The sequence below is a fragment of the Oncorhynchus masou genome, chromosome 30 (genome assembly GCF_036934945.1).
Source record: "Oncorhynchus masou masou isolate Uvic2021 chromosome 30, UVic_Omas_1.1, whole genome shotgun sequence".
In the NCBI taxonomy this organism is placed as follows: Eukaryota; Metazoa; Chordata; class Actinopteri; order Salmoniformes; family Salmonidae; genus Oncorhynchus; species Oncorhynchus masou.
The window spans coordinates 765,001-780,615 of record NC_088241.1 but is presented as its reverse complement, the minus strand read 5'-3'; the positions used below and the strand labels follow the sequence as shown (position 1 = coordinate 780,615).

The following is a 15,615-nucleotide window of genomic DNA, read 5'->3' as shown; positions in this document are numbered from 1 at the left end:
CTATCCAGGTGGCTGGTCTCAGACTTGGTGAAGAAGCTGGATGTGGAGGTCTTGGGTTGGTGTGGTTACACGTGGTCTGTGGTTGTGAGGCCAGTTGGACGTACTGTCAAATTCTCTAAAATGACATTGGAGGTGGCTTATGGTAGAGAAATGAACGTTCAATTCTCTGGTAACAGCTCTGGTGGACATTGCTGCAGTCAGCATGCCAATAGCATGCTCCCTCAAAATGTGAGACATCTGTGACATGTGTGACATCTGTGGCCACAATCTGTGGTTGTGTGACAAAACTGCATGTTTTAGAGTGGCCTTATAATGTCCCCAGCACAAGGTGCACCTGTGTAATGATCATGCTGTAAAATCAGCTTCTTGTTATGCCACACCTGTCAGGTGTTTGGATTATCTTGACAAAGGAAAAATGCTCACTAACATGGATGTAGACTAACGTGTGCATAAAATCTGAGATCACTTTTTTGTGTATGTACAATTTCTCAGATCTTTTATTTCATCTCATGAAACATGGGACCAACATTTTACCTATTACGTTTATATTTTTGTGCAGTATACATAATCTATATGGTTATTGTTTTGTGTAATATATTGATGATGATCAGAATGAGAATAACCTATATTCGCCAAATATAGGATATTTATATTTATATGTACAGTAATTTGACTAGCTGAAATGGTGCTGCAACAATAAACAGAAAGCAAAGCAAGGTTTTTTATGTTAATTTAATCAGGCCACAGGCAACATTGAACGTGTTCGAACTGTGTTCTCTGTTATGATATGACAGGGTGGTAGGTAGCCTAGTGGTTAGAGTGGTGGGCCAGTAACTAAAAGGTTACTGGTTCAATTACCTGAGCTGACAAGGTGAAATCTGTTGCTCTGCCCTTGAGGAAGGCACTTAACCCTAATTTGCCTGAAGGGTGTTGTACTACTTTGGCTAACCCAGTAAAACCACACCTATGTGAGAATAAAACAAAAATAAATATGTTAGAAATGTCTGTTTTCAGGTAGATGGGGACCCCCAGTGGCCATGGAGTGAGCTGCAGCTGTTCCAATACCTGAATCCTTCCTCCCCTTTCCTGTAGTGCCCTGGACATGGTATAGTCAGTATGGTGTTTTTAGCAGAGGAGAGCCACAGGGGCATTTGGTGAGTTTAAGGCACATGTGTTAAACTCATTCTGTGGAGGCTGAGTGTCTGTGGGTTTTCACTCCTTTGTACTTGATTGATGAATTAAAGTCACTAATTAGCAAAGAACTCCCCTCACCTGGTTGTCTCGGTGTTAATTGAAAGGAAAAGGCAGCAGACGCTCGGCCCTCCATGGAATGAGTTTGACACCCCAGGATTAAGTGGATTCATGGATATTGAAAAAAGTGTTTTTGGGCTACTGATGAAATGCAATAGACTACTTATCTACCCCAAGACAACAACTCTACTGAAACAGACCAATCAAAACTCTATTGAGACAGACCAATCAAAACTCTACTGAGAGACCAATCAAAACTGTTTTGATGTGTTTTTTCTGAGGAAACAAGATGCCTCATCTCAGGGGTTAAACTATTTTCTAACTAAACGAGAGGTGCCCTTACTGCAGGGGTAGCCAACTAGATTCAGCCGCAGACCGATTTTTGTTGGAATGGATGGTCAGGGGGCTGGAACATAATTATAATAATTTGTACACTGCAAATTGTCCACAACTACGCCCAAAATTAGATTGTATTTGAAAATAACAATAATTTCATACCATTGTATTTGGAAATAACAATAATTTCATACCTTGATTACATTGAGACACAATCACATATGTCTATTTGTATTCATGGGAATATGAGGTGAACAGATGACCTAAATCAAACTAATTTTAAGCTGAATTCCTGGTGATTTTAGTCATTTTTTGACCAAAACCTAAAATTCCCCCCAAAAGAATATACAGTATATAATATGTAAATAAAATTCTACAAACTTTCGAAGAGACTTGCTGGCTAGTTTTGCCATTTTATCTCACACTGTGGGTTGCTCTTGCAAAAGAGATTTTCAACCTCAAGGGTATTTTCTGATTGAATTAAGGTTAAACAGTCTTTACTAATCAAAATCTCCGACCCTGTTCTTCTTCCCCTGTTCCTCAGAACTGGTTGGAACTGGTTTGAGCCTGAGAAGAACCCTGAGGACTGGAATACAGACTTGCGCTCCATACCTCAGCTTCTATCTCTGACCTCCTGAATGTGTAGTCACTAGTTCTGTGGTTGACATCAGAACCAGAGAGAAAGAGCAGATCTCTCTTCCTGATTATCAGAATGTAAGTAAAGGGGAAAATCTGATCCTATGAAGTACCACAATAACAGCTGAAAGAGCTTCAGTGAATGATTCATAGATATAGAAGATTATTCAAATCCAATCACATGTTTTTTGTCACATGGGCCGAATGCAACAGGTGTAGATTTGATCTGTGAAATACTTTGAGCCCTTTCCCAACCATTCAGAGATAAAAAGGAAGAAAAATGGTATATTGTCTTTGGGATGAATTGGTGTCTGACGTTTTGATAGGGAGGAGCGACCTTATCTGACTGACTAGTAACGGATTCTTAACCTACTTTTGTGAGACACAACCTCGATCTGTCTGTAGTTTGACTGAACAAACCTAGATACTTCATATATTCATCCTATAGTAAGACATTAACATCAAGGAAGTTAACCTATCCTAACGTGCTTTTTGTTTTAAAACCTTTTAACTCATATTACTCCAGTTGTTTTTAGGTCAATCCTTCATTAACCGGTGACATCACTTTATGTAATCCACTTCCACTGAGTCAAAGTGTGACGAAAACCCAAGAAGTGATCTCACAGTATGACTCCCCCTTTTGTATTAGAATATTGTCAATGAGTGACACTGTCTGTCTGTCTGTCTGTCTGTCTGTCTGTCTGTCTGTCTGTCTGTCTGTCTGTCTGTCTGTCTGTCTGTCTGTCTGTCTGTCTGTCTGTCTGTCTGTCTGTCTGTCTGTCTGTCTGTCTGTCTGTCTGTCTGTCTGTCTGTCTGTCTGTCTGCCTGCCTGCCTGCCTGCCTGCCTGCCTGTGCGTGCGTGCGTGCGTAGAGAAGCTCCTGACTAACTGTACCTTTAGCCCAAACACTGGTGTGTGTTTATTGAATGTTGTATAACAATCATGTGTTATCTGAATTGGTCTTTGACATGCACATAGTCAGGGACAATAACACACACCTGTTCCTTTTACCCTTTCAGCCAGCCCAACACGAGGGGAGGTGTCTACTGTCACTTCACTGTGTACTGACATGATCTACCAGCCCAACACGAGGGGAGGTGTCTACTGTCACTTCACTGTGTACTGACATTATATACCAGCCCAACACGAGGGGAGGTGTCTACTGTCACTTCACTGTGTACTTACATTATCTACAGGCCCAACACGAGGGGAGGTGTCTACTGTCACTTCACTGTGTACTGACATTATCTACCAGCCCAACACGAGGGGAGATATCTACTGTCACTTCACTGTGTACTGACATTATCTACCAGCCCAACACGAGGGGAGGTGTCTACTGTCACTTCACTTCACATTATCTACCAGTCCAACACGAGGGGAGGTGTCTACTGTCACTTCACTGTGTACTGACATTATATACCAGCCCAACACGAGGGGAGGTGTCTACTGTCACTTCACTGTGTACTGACATTATATACCAGCCCAACACGAGGGGAGGTGTCTACTGTCACTTCACTGTGTACTTACATTATCTACAGGCCCAACACGAGGGGAGGTGTCTACTGTCACTTCACTGTGTACTGACATTATCTACCAGCCCAACACGAGGGGAGGTATCTACTGTCACTTCACTGTGTACTGACATTATCTACCAGCCCAACACGAGGGGAGGTATCTACTGTCACTTCACTGTGTACTGACATTATCTACCAGCCCAACACGAGGGGAGATGTCTACTGTCACTTCACTGTGTACTGACATTATCTACCAGCCCAACACGAGGGGAGATGTCTACTGTCACTTCACTGTGTACTGACATTATCTACCAGCCCAACACGAGGGGAGGTGTCTACTGTCACTTCACTGTGTACTGACATTATCTACCAGCCCAACACGAGGGGAGGTGTCTACTGTCACTTCACTTCACATTATCTACCAGTCCAACCATACATTATATTCAGACAGTCATGGAGGACAATGGAGATTGGAAGCTCAGTAGAGAAATGTCTTCTGGTTTAGCTTGTCATTGAGATATACATGTTTTTTACTCCATTGTCCTTCAGTGGTTGAATATTTTGTCCGATGTCCAGTCATTCCAGCTTGATCAATGGCCAAGACAGGCCAGAGAGATTCTGAGGGGAAGTTAATGGTTTAATCAATAAGAGCAACTCACTGGCCACCATACTGTCTGTCTGTGGGTATGTGAACCCTGTACCAATCCCTGATGATGACAATGATTAACAAATGTAGAGAGGTAAATGGCCATGTGGGAGTCTTTATCCCTTTTCAATGCTACACAAGCTGACAGAACACATTTGAACAGAGTGAACAAGACAAAGCACTAACTCAGACTGGAGGAAAAATAACATAATCAATGTTAATTTACAGTTGAATGAACAAGTTGAGCAAAGTTTTCACAAGTTGGAGATAAGTTTGTTGTTGTTGTTCAGGTAACACTTCGCTCCAAAAGTTGAGTAAACAAGAAAATACTATGCGGAACCAGTTACAGTGCCTTGCGAAAGTATTCGGCCCCCTTGAACTTTGCGACCTTTTGCCACATTTCAGGCTTCAAACATAAAGATTTAAAACTGTATTTTTTTGTTAAGAATCAACAACAAGTGGGACACAATCATGATATTTCAAACTTTTTTAACAAATCAAAAACTGAAAAATTGGGCGTGCAAAATTATTCAGCCCCTTTACTTTCAGTGCATCAAACTCTCTCCAGAAGTTCAGTGAGGATCTCTGAATGATCCAATGTTGTCCTAAATGACTAATGATGATAAATACAATCCACCTGTGTGTAATCAAGTCTCCGTATAAATGCACCTGCACTGTGATAGTCTCAGAGGTCCGTTAAAAGCGCAGAGAGCATCATGAAGAACAAGGAACACACCAGGCAGGTCCGAGATACTGTTGTGAAGAAGTTTAAAGCCGGATTTGGATACAAAAAGATTTCCCAAGCTTTAAACATCCCAAGGAGCACTGTGCAAGCGATAATATTGAAATGGAAGGAGTATCAGACCACTGCAAATCTACCAAGACCTGGCCGTCCCTCTAAACTTTCAGCTGATACAAGGAGAAGACTGATCAGAGATGTAGCCAAGAGGCCCATTATCACTCTGGATGAACTGCAGAGATCTACAGCTGAGGTGGGAGACTCTGTCCATACGACAACAATCAGTCGTATATTGCACAAATCTGGCCTTTATGGAAGAGTGGCAAGAAGAAAGCCATTTCTTAAAGATATCCATAAAAAGTGTTGTTTAAAGTTTGCCACAAGCCACCTGGGAGACACACCAAACATGTGGAAGAAGGTGCTCTGGTCAGATGAAACCAAAATTGAACTTTTTGGCAACAATGCAAAACGTTATGTTTGGCGTAAAAGCAACACAGCGCATCACCCTGAACACACCATACCCACTGTCAAACATGGTGGTGGCAGCATCATGGTTTGGGCCTGCTTTTCTTCAGCAGGGACAGGGAAGATGGTTAAAATTGATGGGAAGATGGATGGAGCCAAATACAGGACCATTCTGGAAGAAAACCTGATGGAGTCTGCAAAAGACCTGAGACTGGGACGGAGATTTGTCTTCCAACAAGACAATGATCCAAAACATAAAGCAAAATCTACAATGGAATGGTTCAAGAATAAACATATCCAGGTGTTAGAATGGCCAAGTCAAAGTCCAGACCTGAATCCAATCGAGAATCTGTGGAAAGAACTGAAAACTGCTGTTCACAAATGCTCTCCATCCAACCTCACTGAGCTCGAGCTGTTTTGCAAGGAGGAATGGGAAAAAAATTCAGTCTCTCGATGTGCAAAACTGATAGAAACATACCCCAAGCGACTTACAGCTGTAATCGCAGCAAAAGGTGGCGCTACAAAGTATTAACTTAAGGGGGCTGAATAATTTTGCACGCCCAATTTTTCAGTTTTTGATTTGTTAAAAAAGTTTGAAATATCCAATAAATGTCGTTCCACTTCATGATTGTGTCCCACTTGTTGTTGATTCTTCACAAAAAAATACAGTTTTATATCTTTATGTTTGAAGCCTGAAATGTGGCAAAAGTTCGCAAAGTTCAAGGGGGCCGAATACTTTCGCAAGGCACTGTACTTAATTAGTTGAAACAATATATTTGTGGGGTTTATTTTTTTTTTACAGTGTGTGTTCTCAATGTAATTAATAAGAGAAACTGATTTGGCCTAAGCTGAACAATAACAAATAGAGGTAAGGGGCATTGGATTGTGATAGTAACTAAATTTGTATTTATTTAACTAGGCAAGTCATTTGAGAATATATTCTTATTTACAATGCCTGCCTACACTGGCCAAACCCAGATGATGCTGGGCCAATTGTGCACTGCCCTATGGGACTCCCAATCATGGCCGGATGTGATACAGCCTGGAATCGAACCAGGGACTGTAGTGACGCCTCTTGCACTGAGAATCTTTGCCTTTGACCACTGCACCGCTCGGGAGTTTATTATATGCTAGTCCTAGATAATTTATAGTCATTGTTCACTCTGTGTTCTAGGCACGTCAATAGATGAAACAGTCAATAAGGTGTTCATTTTGCTGAACTGTTAGGCTCTCCATTCTTTATAAGAGATTGGACATTAGCTATATGGATGCCCACTGTTGGTTCACGATGTTGTGAGAGAAAGATAAGATCACTTTTGTAGAGTAGCGGTGGTTGTCTCTCAAATAGCGGCAACATGAGATGGCCATGTTCGGTATCTGTAATGTAATAACAAAGACACACACTCAGCCATAACCCTATAGGTCATTGTCGCCTCCCTTAAAGCAGCTCCTGACGTCAAAGTCAAGGACAGACAGACGTTTGATGGACATCGGAAGGTGTGATTTGAGCAGGGGCGGCACGCGGCAGTAAATGATGTCACCCCCGTGTAACTATGATATAAGAGAAGCGCTGTTGCCTCCCTTGTTTCTCTATTGTGAGAGCGAAACAGAGGCAGATAAAGAGAGGACAGCAACGGAGCTGGGGGGAAAGCACCGATAGTGGACCAACTGGCGGGAGAGAAGCGGTGAGTTTATCTAACAACCATTATGTATTTGTAATGTGCTCGACCGGATCTCGACTGCTTTTTCTAATAGCCTACAAGACAAGTCTAAACTATAGCCTATACTACCCAACTATTTCAAAAGTATGCTTAATAAATATGAAGTAGACTTCTGGGGCATATTGAGGGTGTTAATTCATTACCGAGTCCAGACCATAGAAATATAATCTCATTCTAGTTCTGTGGTCAAGAACCAGAGTCAGTATCATGCAACCAGTTCGTTATCGTTTAACAATGAATTCGCACGCACGCACGCCCATGATGAGTTCAGCCTATTGGGTTAGCCCCTTAAATACTTTATTGCAGGTGTCAAAGTTTGTCTTTCCCCAGACTCTTGAGGGCGCTTAAATATCTTACCGTTACACGTCTTTGCGATCTCACATGTACGGTTGTACCTGTCTGTATTGTTTCCTACATGCCATAAGACACAGACATGGGCAAGAAGGACGAGATAGCTGTGGCCAAAGTCAAGATTGAGCAAAACGGAGACATTGGGTAAATATTTAGGTGCTATGCCTAGAATTTTATCTTTGGGTGTTTGTATTTTGTCAACAATTGTTTCTATAGTCAGTATAATATCGATGTGTGTTATTATTCCTTCATTGGAATTACGGTCTCGCTCATGAGTTAACCAACTCAATAACTTAATCTGCCGTTTTTAAAGTTTAAAGATTATTATATAAAATTGATTTATAAAATGACGTTGTAGATATTCTGTCTCTTCTAGAGAGGATAAAGATGAAAATAAAAAGGGGGAGAAAGAGCCAAAGATGCCGATGATTGGCGCCATAGCTCTGGTGAGTAGCCGAGATAAACTATCACATACTTCTCCAGCTTTACACACTGTAGACTATTTATTATCAGAGCCCTGAGGTATTATTGGTGTGTGTGTGTGTGTGTGGATGGGTGGTTGTGCGAATGTGTGTGCATGTGACTGTGTGCGTGCAACGTGCTTGCATGCCTGTAAAGTTGGAACCCAGATCAGACATGAATGTGGAAATAGGGGGGGTTGGGGAGTGGTCTGTTTCCTCTGTTTCCTTGCTGGGCCAGTAGCATAGCTGAAGGTTGAATTTCCTCTGGACCCCTGCTTGGCCAGTAGAATAGCTGAAGGTTGACTTTCCTCTGGACCCCTGCTGGGCCTGTAGAATAGCAGAAGGTTGAATTTCCTCTGGACCCCTGCTGGGCCAGTACAATAGCCGAAGGTTGAATTTCCTCGGGACCCCTGCTGGGCCAGTAGGATAGCTGAAGGTTGAATTTCCTCTGGACCCCTGCTGGGCCAGTAGAATAGCTGAAGTTTGAATTTCCTCTGGACCCCTGCTGTGCCAGTACAATAGCCGAAGGTTGAATTTCCTCGGGACCCCTGCTGGGCCAGTAGGATAGCTGAAGGTTGAATTTCCTCTGGACCCCTGCTGGGCCAGTAGAATAGCAGAAGGTTGAATTTCCTCTGGACCCCTGCTGGGCCAGTAGAATAGCTGGTTAAACTTCCTCTGGTTAGGAGCCTCTACCACTGGAGAAACATACTGGAGTTCTACATACAAAATGACTCAGAGTATTCATTACCTTCATATGTTCTCTTTCACTCTCTGCTCATCTGTCCATCTCTGTCCCTTTTCCTCTCCACTTATCCTTCCCCCTCTTTTATTCTTTCTCCCCTTCCCTTTCCCCTGCCCCTTCTCACTCCCTTTCTCTCTTTCCTTCCCAATCTCGCACTTTCCTCATATCCCCATCCTGCCCCTCACTCTCGCTCCTCTTCCCCCATGCCTCTATAGTTCAGGTTTGCTGATGGTTGGGACAGGTTGATGATTGTGCTGGGGACCATTATGGCTATGGTTAATGGAACGGTCCTCCCTCTCATGTGTATCGTCTTTGGGGACATGACTGACAGCTTCATAGGAGACTCCATACAGACACAGAATAACTTCACCAGTGAGTCAGTCCCTACACACACACCCACACACATACACAAGCATGCACACAAAAATACACACTCACACACACACACACACACACGCACACACACACACACACTCTTAAAGGACAACGCCACCACTTTTCAACCTCATTTTCATCTCCAACGCAATACCAGTGCCTACATGTGAAAATGACGCATTTCTAAAAAAAAAGGAAAAAATATAACGTTAAATAGTTATACCTGATGACATCATAAAAAGCTAAAACATTTGTCAAAAAACAGTGATTTTCAAACAATATGAGATTTGAGGTGATGCGGGGAGCAAGAAAATACCCTCTGGGTAGAAACTCATTGCAGGTTTTGAAAATCACTGTTTTTTGACACAGATAACATTTTTTTAGGACCTTTCTTCTCATCTTTTTAACCACAGATCATAGAAACAGGTTGTTTTCACATATAGACACTGGTTTGGTGTTGGAGATAATGAACATGAGGTTGAAAAGTGGTGGAATTGCCCTTTAACTGTCTAACTGTCACATCTTTTCCTGCTCTAGACATCACGTTCCCTGTTTCCAACACCACTCTGGGAGAGGAGATGACGGGGTGAGGCTAAGACTCAATGATATTTCAGTTTACCAAGAAGGGAGTAGTTCCTGATCTTTGACCGGATTTATTTCAGAGGCTCCGTATCCGTGAGTCTGCAAATTCTCACAGTATCTCACGGGAACTTGGACTTCATCTATTTTCATAACCTAGACAGGGTGAACTGCATAGTTAAATGGCAATTCCACCACTTTTCAACCTCCTATTCATTATCTCCAGCACCATACCAGTGTCTACATGCGGAAACTATTCAGACACCTTGACTTCTTCCACATTTTGTTATGTTACAGGCTTATTCTAAAATTGATTAAATTGTTTGTTTTCTCTCATCAGTCTACACACAATACCCCATAAGGACAAAGAAGGACAAAAACAGGTTTTTAGAAATGTTTGCTAATTTATAAAAAAATTCTACTGAAATATCACATTCACATAAGTTTTCAGACCATTTACTCAGTACTTTGTTGAAGCACCTTTGAAAATTATTAGCTTCAAGTCTTCTTGGGTATGATGTTACAAGCTTGAGGAGTTTCTCCAGTTCTTCTCTGCAGATCCTCTAAAGCTCTGTCAGATTGGATGGGGAGCATTGCTGCACAGCTATTTTCAGGTCGCTCCAGAGACGTTTGATCAGGTTCAAGTCTGGGCTGTGGCTTGGCCACTCAAAGACATTAACCTGTTGAAACTCTAGGGGCGCAATTTCATTTTTGGATGAAAAACGTTCCCGTTTTAAACAAGATATTTTGTCACAAAAAGATGCTCGACTATGCATATAATTGGTAGCTTTGGAAAGAAAACACTCTGACGTTTCCAGAACTGCAAAGATATTTTCTGTGCGTGCCCTAGAACGTGAGCTTCAGGCAAAACCAAGATGAGACGGCATCCAGGAAATGAGCAGGATTTTTGAGGCTCTGTTTTCCATTGTCTCCTTATATGGCTGTGAATGCGAGAGGAGTAAGTCTGCCCTTTCTGTCGTTTCCCCAAGGTGTCTGCAGCATTGTGACGTATTTGTAGGCATATCATTGGAAGATTGACCATAAGAGACCACATTTACCAGGTGTCCGCCCGGTGTCCTGCGCCGAAATTGGTGCGCAAAAGTCAGCTGCAAGTATTTTTCCATGGAATTTAGAGAAGAATGCAGGCTTCCACGAACGATATATCAATGAAGAGATATGTGAAAAACAGCTTGAGGATTGATTCCAAACAACGTTTGCCATGTTTCGGTCGATATTATTGAGTTAATTCGGAAAAAGTTTGACGTTGTAGGTGACTGAATTTTCGGTTTGTTTCGGTAGCCAAATGTGATGTACAAATAATATAATAATAATAATAATAATATATCCCATTTAGCAGACGCTTTTGTCCAAAGCGACTTACAAGTCGGCTGGGGCCACTACTTTTACATATGGGTGGCCCTACCGGGAATCGAACCCACGACGCTTGGCGTTGCAAGCGCCATGCTCTACCGACTGAGCCACACAAACGGAGCGATTTCTCCTACACACAGACGCTTTCAGGAAAAACTGCGCATTTGGTATGTAACTGAGAGTCTCTTCATTGAAAACATCCGAAGCTCTTCAAAGGTAAATGATTTTATTTATTTGGTTATCTGGTTTTTGTGAAAATGTTGCGTGCTAAATGCTACTCAAAATGCTAAGCTAGCTTAACATACTCTTACACAAATTAGTCAATTGCTATGGTTCAAAAGCATATTTTGAAAATCTGAGATGACAGTGTTGTTAAGAAAAGGCTAAGCTTGAGAGCAGGCGCATTATTTTCATTTTATTTGCGACTTTCAGAAATCGTTAACGTTGCGTTATGCTAATGAGCCTGAGGCTTTAGTCATGATCCCGGATCCGGGATGGGGAGTTTCAACAGGTTAAGAGACTTGTCCCGAAGCCACTCTTGCGTTGCGTTGCCTTGGCTGTGTGCTTAGGGTCGTTGTCATGTTGGAAGGAGAATCTTCACCCCCAGTCTGAGGTCCTGAGCGCTCTGGAGCAGTTTTTCCTCAAGGATCTCTCTGTAATTTTCTCCATCACCTTTGCCTCAATCCTTACTAGTCTCCCAGTCCCTGCTGCTGAAAAACATCCTCACAGGATGATGCTGCCACCACCATGCTTCACCGTAGGGACGGTGCCAGGTTTCCTCCAGATGTGACGCTTGGCATTCAGGCCAAAGAGTTCAATCTTGGTTACATCAAATTTAATTTGTCACATACGCTGAATATGTACATGTAGGTAGAGTTATTAAAGTGACTATGCATAGATAATAACAGAGAGTAGCAGCAGCGTAGAGTGAGGGGAGGGGGTAATGCAAATAGTCTGGGTAGCCATCTGATTAGCTGTTCAGGAGTCTTATGGCTTGGTGGTAGCAGCTGTTTAGACGCCTCTTGGAGCTAGACTTGGTGCTCCAGTACCGCTTGCCGTGCAGTAGCAGAGAGAACAGTCTATGACTAGGGCGGCTGGAGTTTTTGACAATTTTTAGGGCGTTTCTCTGACACCGCCTGTTGTAGACTGGGACTTACAAAACCTAAGGCTAGCTTTTTCAAACAGAAATTTGCATCCTGTAGCACTAATTCCAAAAGGTTTTGGGACACTGTAAAGTCCATGGAGAATAAGAGCACCTCCTCCCAGCTGCCCACTGCACTGAAGCTAGGAAACACTGTCACCACCGATAAATCTACGATAATCGATCATTTCAATAAGCATTTTTCTACGGTTGGCCATGCCTTCCACTTGGCTACCCCTACCCTGGCCAACAGCTCTGCACCCCCTGCAGCAACTTGCCCAAGCCCCCCCCCCCTTGCTTCTCCTACACCCACATCCAGACAGCTGATGTTCTGAAAGAGCTGCAAAATCTGGATCCCTACAAATTAGCTGGGCTAGACAATCTGGACCCTCTCTTTCTAAAATTATCCACATAAATGGTTGCAACCCCTATTACTAGCCTGTTCAACCTCTTTTTTGTATCGTCTGAGATTCCCAAAGATTGGAAAGCTGCCACGGTCATCCCCCTCTTCAAAGGTGGAGACACTCTAGACCCAAACTGTTATAGATCTATATCCATCCTGCCCTGCCTTTCAAAAGTCTTCGAAAGCCAAGTTAACAAACAGATCATCAACCATTTTGAATCCCACCGTACCTTCTCCACTATGCAATCTGGTTTCTGAGCTGGTCATGGGTGCACCTCAGCCACGCTCAAGGTCCTAAACGATATCATAACCGCCATTGATAAAAGACAGCCGTCTTCATCGACTGTCAATCATCGCATTCTGTTTTTTGTTATTTTACCCCTTTTTCTCCCCAATTTCGTGGTATCCAATAGTTAGTAGCTACTATCTTGTCTCATCGCTACAACTCCTGTACGGGCTCGGGAGAGATGAAGGTTGAAAGTCATGCGTCCTCCGATACACAACCCAACGAAGCCGCACTGCTTCTTAACACAGCGCGCATCCAACCTGGAAGCCAGCCGCACCAATGTGTCAGAGGAAACACTATGCACCTGGCAACCTTGGTTAGCGTGCACTGCACCCGGCCCGCCACAGGAGTCGCTGGTGCAATGAGACAGGGATATCCCTACTGGCCAAACCCTCCCTAACCCGGACGAAGCTAGGCCAATTGTGCGTCGCCCCACAGACGTCGCGGCTGGTTACGACAGAGCCTGGGCGCAAACCCAGAGTTTCTGGTAGTACAGCGCCCTTAACCACTGCGCCACCCGGGAGGCCCAATTATTGCATTCTTATCGGCAGACTCAAAAGCCTTGGTTTCTCAAATGACTGCCTTAGCTGGTTCACCAACTACTTCTCAGATAGAGTTCAGTGTGTCAAATCGGAGGGCCTGTTGTCCGGACTTCTAGCAGTCTCTATGGTGGTGCCACAGGGTTCAATTCTCAGGCCGACTCTTTTCTCTGTATATATATCAATGATGTCGCTCTTGCAGCTGGTGATTCTCTGATCCACCTCTATGCAGACGACACCATTCTGTATACATCTGGCCCTTCTTTGGACACTGTGTTAACAGACCTCTAAACGAGCTTAAATGCCATACAACACTCCTTCCGAGGCATCCAACTGCTTTTAAATGCTAGTAAAACCAAATGCATGCTCTTCAACCGATCGCTGCCCGCACCCACCCGCCCGACTTGCATCACTGCTCTGGACGGTTCTGACTTAGAATATGTGGACAACTACAAATACCTAGGCGTCTGGTTAGACTGTAAACTCTCCTTCCAGACTCACATTAAGCATCTCCAATCCAAAATTAAATCTAGAATCTGCTTCATAATTCGCAAACAAAGCCTCCTTCACTCAATGCTGCCAAACATACCCTCGTAAAACTGACTATCTTACCGATCCTGAAGCTGGAGACTTATATCTCCCTCTCTAACTTTAAGCATCAGCTGTCAGACCAGGTTACCAATCACTGTGCCTGTACACAGCCAATCTGTAAATAGCACACCCAACTACCACACCCACTATCATCCCCATATTGTTATTTATCTTCTTGCTCTTTTGCACCCCAGTATCTCTACTTGCACATCATCATCTGCCCATTTATCACTCCAGTGTTAATGCTAAATTGTAATTATTTCACCTCCATGGCCTATTTATTGCCTTACCTCCCTAATCTTCTACATTCGCACACCGTACATAGATTTTTCTTTTGTGTTATTGACTGTATGTTTGTTTATGTCTAACTCTGTGTTGTTGTTTTTGTTGCACTGCTTTGCTTTATCTTGGCCAAGTCGCAGATGTAAATGTAAATCTCAACTGGCCTACCTGGTTAAATAAAGGTGAAATAAAACATTTAAAAATAGGTCCTGGATGGCAGGAAGCTTGGCCCTGGTGATGTACTGGGTCGTACGCACTACCCTCTACAGGGCCTTGCAGTTGGAGACCGAGCAGTTGCCATGCCAGGCAGTGATGCAGACCAGAGAATCTTGTTTCTCATGGTCTGAGAGTCTTTAGGTGCCTTTTGGCAAACTGCAAGTGGGCTGTCATGTGCCTTTTACTGAGGAGTGGCTTCCATCTGGCCACTCTACCATAAAGGCCTGATTGGTGGAGTGCTGCAGAGATGGTAGTCCTTCTGGAAGGTTCTCCCATCTCCACAGAGGAATTCTAGAGCTCTGTCAGAGTGACCACATCCCTGACCAAGGCCCTTCTCCCCCGATTGCTCAGTTTGGCCAGGTGACCCGCTCTAGGAAGAGTCTTGGTGGTCCCAAACTTCTTCCATTCAAGAATGATCAAGGCCACCATCTTCTTGAGGACCTTCAATGCTGCAGAAATGTTTTGGTACCCTTCCCCAGATCTGTGCCTCAACAAAATCGGAGCTCTACGGACAATTCCTTCAACCTCGTGGCTTGGTCTTTCCTCTGACATGCATTGCCAACTGTGGGACCTTATATAGACAGGTGTGTGCCTTTCCAAATCATGTCCAATCAATTGAATTTACCACAATGGACTCCAATCAAGTTGTAGAAACATCTCAAGGATGATCAATGGAAACTGGACCTGAGCTCAATTTGGAGTCTCATAGCAAAGGATCTGAATACTTATGTAAATAAGGTATTTCTGTTTTCGTTTTTTTAAATAAATTTGCAATAATTTCAAAAAAGTGTATTAGCTTAGTCATTATGGGGTATTGTGTGTAGATTGCTGAGGAATGTTCTTTTCAATCCATTTTAGAATAAGGCTGTAAAGTAACAAAATGTGAAAAGGTCAGGGGTCTGAATACTTTCCGAAGGCCCTGTATGTGAAAACAGTGTTTTTATGTCCTGTGGTTGAAAAGATAAGATGAA

At 43.1% G+C, this 15,615-nt stretch overlaps 1 protein-coding gene across 2 annotated transcripts in view; it reads left to right on the top strand.

Moving 5' to 3' along the window:
* Window positions 1-7,165: 7,165 nt before the first annotated feature.
* abcb4 (ATP-binding cassette, sub-family B (MDR/TAP), member 4) overlaps window positions 7,166-15,615 on the top strand; it is a 29,674-nt gene continuing 21,224 nt past the window's right edge. Inside the window, exons 1-5 of one of the 2 annotated variants that reach the window (XM_064947427.1) lie at window positions 7,166-7,271; window positions 7,739-7,802; window positions 8,035-8,104; window positions 9,077-9,233; window positions 9,774-9,822. In XM_064947427.1, the coding sequence (XP_064803499.1) occupies window positions 7,741-7,802; window positions 8,035-8,104; window positions 9,077-9,233; window positions 9,774-9,822 (338 nt within the window). In that variant the 5' untranslated portion in view covers window positions 7,166-7,271; window positions 7,739-7,740. Of the gene's footprint in view, window positions 7,272-7,732; window positions 7,803-8,034; window positions 8,105-9,076; window positions 9,234-9,773; window positions 9,823-15,615 lie in introns of both variants that reach the window. The other variant, XM_064947425.1, reaches the window with a different exon arrangement.